Source organism: Otolemur garnettii, unplaced genomic scaffold (assembly GCF_000181295.1).
Source record: "Otolemur garnettii isolate 467f Iridium unplaced genomic scaffold, OtoGar3 scaffold00026, whole genome shotgun sequence".
Lineage (NCBI taxonomy): Eukaryota > Metazoa > Chordata > Mammalia > Primates > Galagidae > Otolemur > Otolemur garnettii.
In genome coordinates, this window is record NW_003852421.1 from 9,863,781 (window position 1) to 9,871,212 (window position 7,432).

General features: G+C 40.8%; 1 protein-coding gene across 1 annotated transcript in view; it reads right to left on the bottom strand.

The window, feature by feature from the left end:
• The window catches only part of TBC1D7 (TBC1 domain family member 7), a 24,726-nt gene that overhangs the window by 13,749 nt on the left and 3,545 nt on the right, over positions 1-7,432 (bottom strand). The window contains exon 4 of the mRNA XM_003788311.3: positions 4,092-4,279. Coding sequence (XP_003788359.1) covers positions 4,092-4,279 — 188 coding nt within the window. The remainder of the gene's footprint in view (positions 1-4,091; positions 4,280-7,432) is intronic.

The following is a 7,432-nucleotide window of genomic DNA, read 5'->3' on the forward strand; positions in this document are numbered from 1 at the left end:
AAAAAAAAAAAAAAACTTCAAAGATGTAGGCTGGGAGTAAAAGCTCATGCCTGTAATCCTAGCACTCTAGGAGGCCAACGTGGATGGACTGCTTGAGCTCAAGAATTCAAGACCAGCCTGAGCAAGACTGAGACCCTATCTCTACTGAAAAACAGAAAAACTAGCCAGGTGTCATGGCAAGATACCTACAGTCCCAGTTACTCAGGTGGTTGAAGCAAGGGGATCATTTGAGTCTGAGAGTTTGAGGTTGCTGTGAGCTATGATGATGCCATGGCACTCTACCAGGGCACAGAGTGAGACTCTGTCTCAAAAAAAAAACAAAATTGATGTATATGTGTATGTATACTTACATACATTTCCAAGCTCTGTCTGCCAAGAGGAACTAGAGGCAATAACAGCCCATGAACGATGAACATATCCAGTACCCAATTCTAGGTTCTGAATACCACCTTGCAATCCAAAAAGAAATGGATGGGCGGCGCCTGTGGCTCAAAGGAGTAGGGGGCCGGCCCCATATACCAGAGGTGGCAGGTTCAAACCCAGCCCCGGCCAAAAACTGTAAAAAAAAAAAAAGAAAAAAGAAATGGCTGATTCCAGGGCTGCAGTACAGAAAGTGCAGGGTAAACCTGGACCATCCGGTGGTGCTAGAAAGTTAGGAACTTGTCAAAAACACATAGGCATCTGTTGGAAGGAGTTCCCGCTAGCCAAATCTGAGATAATCTGGATATCAAAAGAAATAATAGTAGTAATGAATTACAGTCCACTGAATAAAAAAGGAATCCATAAACTCAAACTGATATAAATCAATAAAGGAGGGAGAAGAGGAAACTCTTCCTTAGAGAAGAATGCCAACTAACAAATACAGAAGGAATGACAAAGTTAGAAAATCACCGCTGGGCAACCAGCACAGTAAAAAATTATTTCAGGTAAGAATCATGAATATTCATGTGCATGAATATTCACAAGTCTCAAAGCACCTCCCAACAAGTTACTTATTAATCATGAAAGGGAAAATAGTAACATCACAGTGGAGAACCCAGCAGACCCCATCTTAACCAAGTGATCAAAGTTAGCAGCAACAATAATGAGTATCATTCTTCTGTGTTACTCTGGCCAATAATGCATGACCAGATTTTAATCGATGAGGAAATATCAGATAAACCCAAATTGAGAAACTCTCTACTGGCTGGCACTCCTCCAAAGTACAAAGGTCATGAAGACAAGGAAGGCCTGGGGAACTGTTCCAGATTAAAGAAGACTCAGACATGACAACTAAACGTAATGTGTGATCTGAGATTAGGTCCCCGACCAGAAGAAAGGCATCAGTGAGATGTCAGCCAAATTCCTCTGGGGTCTAAAGATTAGTTCCCAATTTTGTATCAATGCCCATTTTCTGGTTTTAATCATTATACTATGGTTATGTAAGATGTTAACACTTGAGGATAATGGGTGAAGGCATATATAAACACTTTACTATTTTTATAAATGTTTTTCTTTTTTTTCTTGGAATTCAGTGGCACAATCATACCTTGCTGCAGCCTCAAGCAATCCCCCTGCCTCAGGCTCCCTGGGACTATAGGTACATACCACTGCACCTGGCTAATTCTTTTTTTTTTTGCAGTTTTTGGCCAGGGCTGGGTTTGAACCCACCACCTCCAGCATATGGGGCCAATGCCCTACTCCTTTGAACCACAGGCACCAACCCTAGCTAATTCTTCTATTTTCTGTAGTGACAGTGTCTTGCTATGTTGCCCAGGCTGATCTCAAACTCTTGGCCTTAGGTGATCCTCCCACCCACCACTCTAAAAGTGCTAGGATTATAGGTGTGAGCCACCACACCCAGCCCTGCAACAGTTTTCCATGTCCAAGATTATTTTAAAGTAAAATTTTTTAGAAATCATCAGATGGTAAAGCACCTCAGCCTCCCAAGAAGCTGGGACTAAAGGTGCCCACCACAATGTCCAACGACTTTTTCTATTTTTAGTGAAAGCTTAATAAGGAATAGAATATTTATTTACACAGCAGTTTTAAAGTATGCTCCCACAAAGGGAAATAGAAATTACAAAGAGAAAAATAATAACTTTCCAGAGGAAAACCCCACCCAGCACCACCCTCACCAAGTCCTCAACCCATACCATGTGCCTCCTGACATGATACATTACAAACACAGCATCACCTACATGGTATCCCTACCAAAAATGAATAACTTAGATCCTATCACATAGCAGCACCAGAAAGACCTAAATTAAGAGAGGCTTCCTACAAAATAACTAATACCCCTCAAAAATGTCAATGGCATGAAAGGTAAGAAAAACCTTTTTCTTGATGAATAGTCCCAGACCAAAGGAAACTAAAGCTACTACAGTAACTCAATATACTACTTAATCCAGGATCAAATCCTCAGCCAGAATTTTGATTACTTATTTGTGATAAACAACATTACTGAACAATTCATCAAATTTGAATGTAGTCTATGAATCAGATGTTAATATTGTTTCAGTGTAACTTCCTAGTTCTGACGACTGCTCTTTGGTTACCCACAGGGGCATCCTTCTTTTAGGGAATATACACTGAAGGGATCAGAGATAATGGGGCATCTTATTGTCAAATGGTTTAGAAAAAGTATGTGTGTATATATAGGAAAAATGACAAAGCAGATGTCATAAAATGTTAACAACTGGGGAAGGTGGGTAAAGGATATGTGGGGATTCTTGGTAGTATTCTTACAGCTTTCCTAGAAGTTTAAAATTACTTCGAAATAAAATGTACTTACCCGAGCAGGGTGGCTCATGCCCATAATCTTAGCACTTTGGGAGGGTGAAGTGAATGGATTGCTTGAGCTCTGGACTTTGAGACCAGTCTGAGCAGAAGTGAGACCCCATATCTACTAAAACCAGAAAAAGTATCTGCACGCTGTGGTGGGCGCCTGTAGACCCAGCTACTTGGGAGGCTGAGAGCAAGGGGATTGCTTAAGCCTGAGGTTGCTATAAGCTATGACATCAGGGCACTCTATCCAGGGCAACAAAGTAAGACTCTGTCTCTAAAACAAATAAATTGTTTTAAACTTACTTCTTATAAAACAAAAAATAAGACAGATTGGGTCAGAATGTGCAGGGCCCTTTAGGAGGCTAAGGCACGATGATCACTTGAGACCCGGAGTTTGAGATCAGCCTACTCTCACAACATAGCAAGACCGCATCTCCATAAGAGATTTTTAAAAATATCTTATCAAGTTTAAAAGAATGGAAATCACATAACGAGCGCTCTTAGACCACAGTGGTATTAAACCAGAAATCAAAAAATACCTGAGAAAACCCAGAATGTCTGGGGATTAAGCAATGCACTTCTAAATAACACAGGAGTCAAAGAAGACATTTAAAATTTCTTTCAGAAAGGAGAGCTCACAAGGAAATGTACAGCACTGAATGCATACATAGGAAAAGATGGAAGATCTAAAACTAATCATCTAAGTTTCCACCTTTGAAGACAGAAAAAGAGCAAATAAAATTCAAAACAAAAGTCACAATATTTTCAAGGAGTAAAAACAAAGTCATAGCACTTAGATTTTTCAAATGAATATTGTTACCTTAATAGTTCTCAGAACAAAGCAGTATCCAAAATAAACATGAAAAACACAACATCCCAGCAGTATCTTTGCTTAAAGGTCTGCATGCGAAGGTAAGGGCACGCAAAGGTGACTCAAAGGCAAACTGAAAGTAAGGCAAATCCATTTTTAAAATAAGGTTGTATTGATATTTTAGAGTTGGTAAAATCAAGGATATTTGATGTTCTTACCATAAAAACATAAGCTGGCGCATGTATTCATTACTGACTTATTCTATAATGTATACATAGATCAAAACATCACAACATAACCCGTAAATATACCGAATTATTATGTATGAATTAAAAATAAGTTGGGGGAAAAGAATGTGCAGAGCCATGGACGCCAGGTCGAGATGCATTGCTTTTACCCTTTTACAAATGGAAAGCCACTGAGAGTTTCTACAGTAAAATATGATGCAATCAAAGGCTGCTGAGATGGTACAGTCAGGAGTTGAGCTAAGTGTCAAGCAAAAGTGAACACCAACCAGCGGAAAAGAGGGACTTCGAGGTAACTTCCCGGCCTCCAGCTGATACATCCGGAGATAGACTTCAACCTGGGGTGTGGCATCACTGACAAAGCGAATGACTTTCAGAGCATGCAGCACATCCAAGTACTGGTCCTTGCGATACATCATCACCTTGGCATGGGATTCATGGTGAGGAGGCAGGATCCCTACACAGGGAATCAGGGGGAAAAAGGGGGAAAAAACTGAGACATCAATCCCTCCTCTATTAAAGGAAATCCTGTGAGAAACACCCCACACAATTAGACTAGAATTCACTCAAATATTTAATTACCATATAGAGTCTCTTTTACAAATTCTTCCTATAAAGCATTCTTAAATGTCAACTACTATCTATATCTGAATAGTGACATATCATTGATATTAAAGAGAAATGAAGTGGTATCACAAAAATCCTTGGATGCCACATACATTCAAGATAGTAACTGTGTTAATTTATGGCTGTCAGCCTCTGGCCACCTGTAGCTCCTGAAGGCTTCTCTCTGGTCTTTGCAGTTGGCCCCTACATCTCAGAAGCACCATCAGCTCCTTGAAGGCTTCTCTTCCCCAACTGTAGTGAACAGCTCCTTGAAGGCTTCTCTTCCACAGCTGTAGTGAACAGCTACAACCTGTTCACAAAGTATCCTAACCTTATGGCCAAAAATGGACCAAATCATCATTGATGAAATCACTCCCTGTGCCTGACATTTCTATGACATTTTAAGCTCATTAGCCCGTTTAAATATGGTGTCACATCTTTTATATAAACAAGTAGCTTTCAGAAAACAGTGGAAAGACCACTGGGCAGGCCACCAGTAAACCTGGGTTCTAGTCTCAAACCTGACAATACCAGAATCCCCACAAATGTATTAGGCCCCCCAGGACTAGTTTCCTCATATAACAGAGACAGAAAATGAGAAAGACAAGCATTTCACCAAATGTTCTCTGCAGAATGCTAACCCCAAAAGTGTTCAAGAGAAAAGGATCCTATGGTCAAAGAGACTTGGGAAATGGTGACAATGAATTTTCAAGGCAATAAAGACAAACATTTTACTTTATTTATTCCAGACTTATTACGTTTAATGAGGCTATACAGATGTACAGACTCTGAAACAAAGGTCCCAGGTTTTAATTCCAGCTTCTACAATTAACAGCCTAAGTGACCATTATCTGCTTACTTGAGCTCCCTCTCTCTTAACCTGCCCACCTGAAAAATGGGAATAATGATACCTAACCTTGAATAGCTGTTGTGATGAGTAAACAAATCAAGACACACTGAACACTCAGAAGAGTGCATGGCACACACTACCCGAGGCAAAGCATCAGCAAGTATATCTGCCTACGAATCCCTCTTAGGGATAAAATACCATGGATCCAGGATTCTAAAGAACACCCTAGGGAATAGCTCTAGAACACCCTAGGGAATAGCTCTAGAACACCCTAGGGAACAGATCCAAAGTCTCTAGCTAACACGCCGCCACATTAATCTTAGAATCACTCTTGCTTATATGTTGTTTTCCTTGACATAAATCTTCACTCACCATAGCTATGGGCTGTGTGCCAAGCTTCCAGAAAAGCCAAGGGAACACACTAAAGCATCTTCTACATCTGGACTGATACAAATTAAACCGCTGTGGTTGAACTTTCATCATACTACTACAAGCTGCATATAGCTTCCCACCTTAAATGTTAAACCTGTTCTAAATGGTATCAGGAAGCAGGTATCCCTGAGCAGCCAAAAGCCTGGGCAAAAAAAAGGGAAGTTGTCACCTGCATAGTGTGACAGCTATAAACTTTCAGTGCCTTATAACTACCTCACTTATGTGAAAAGAAGGGCAAGAAAAATAAAGTCAGATAGGCCTCAACATTCAGAAGTGCCACAAAGCACAACCATCCATCACCCACTAATCCGCTGGAGTTATTGATAAGATACAGCACTTCCCAGCAGATATGGACACTGTGGACATTACCACATAAAATGCATCCCTGGAGGCACTTCCTTTGATGTCCACTGAAAACAGTTAAGATTTTTTTTTTTTTTTTTTTGAGACAAAGCCTCAAGCTGAGCCCCTGGGTAGAGTGCTCTGGCTTCACTGCTCACAGCAACCTCCAACTCCTGAGCTCAAGCGAGTCTCCTGCCTCTGCCTCCCAAGTAGCTGGGACTACAGGCGCCTGCCACAACGCCCGGCTATTTTTTGGTTGCAGCCATTATTGTTGTTTGGCGGGCCCGGGCTGGATTCGAACCTGCCAACTTAGGTGTATGTGGCTGGCACCTTAGCCGCTTGAGCCACAGGCGCCGAGCCAAAATAGTTAAGATTTAAGAAAAGAATTCCCTGGGAAAAATCAGAATGGTTGTCAATACTTCCCTAGATTGTGAGTGTGTGAAAAACGCCAGGACACAAAACAAAAAAAGTCACTGTGCAGTGCTTTCTCAGACAGCCTGTATTCCTTGCGGCCTCCATTCTACACGATCAGATTGAGGACTACACATTTCTCAAGTCCTAAACACATACCACATTTTGGAAAGAAAATGAGGTCCACAACCTATCCCATCTTCAAATGAGTTCTACAACTTACGCTCAAATCCTTAGCTCTGCCTCATACAGGCTATAAGGCCTTACACGAGTTATTTAGCCTCACAAAGTCTTTTTCCCCACTTATCAGCATATTAGACACCTACCTCTTTGGGGTGGGGTAGGCAGAATTCTAGGATTACTCTATACAGTTAATGTAAACTACTCAGTCTAGTGAGAGGCATACAAGAACAGCCAGTAAATAGCAGTAATAGTTCACATTCCTCATAGACACTTGGCACACAGCCCATAGCTAGTTCACAATCCTCATCACTATTCTACAGCTAACTTCCAAAAATTTTTTAAGAACATAAGAGGGTGATAATAGACAGCCATTATGTGCTTCACTAGGTTCAGCAATGATAGGGGGGAAAAAAATCTTGGGCTCAAAAGAGATGCTGCCAGTTAAATGCAGCACCTGATTCACTTTCCTCCACAGAAACTAAGCAAGATCAGTTTTCCCCTCATTCAGAAAATGAGGTCCACAATTTCACCACTGGAATTTATTCATTCACACTTCCAGGGAGTGAAAATGTTCCAATTCCCTTTTTACTCTAATAGCACTCATTATATACCTCTGTTATACCTCTCTGTTATACCTCTCTGTTATACCACTCTGTTATACCTCTCCAGCTGAGAATAACAAAATCTTACAAATTTAAGGCTAAAATCTAGAAGTAGGTTAGCCCAATAGTCTCATCTTACAGATGCAAAAAGAAAAAAAAATGAGCACTAGAGAAGCTCCAGGCT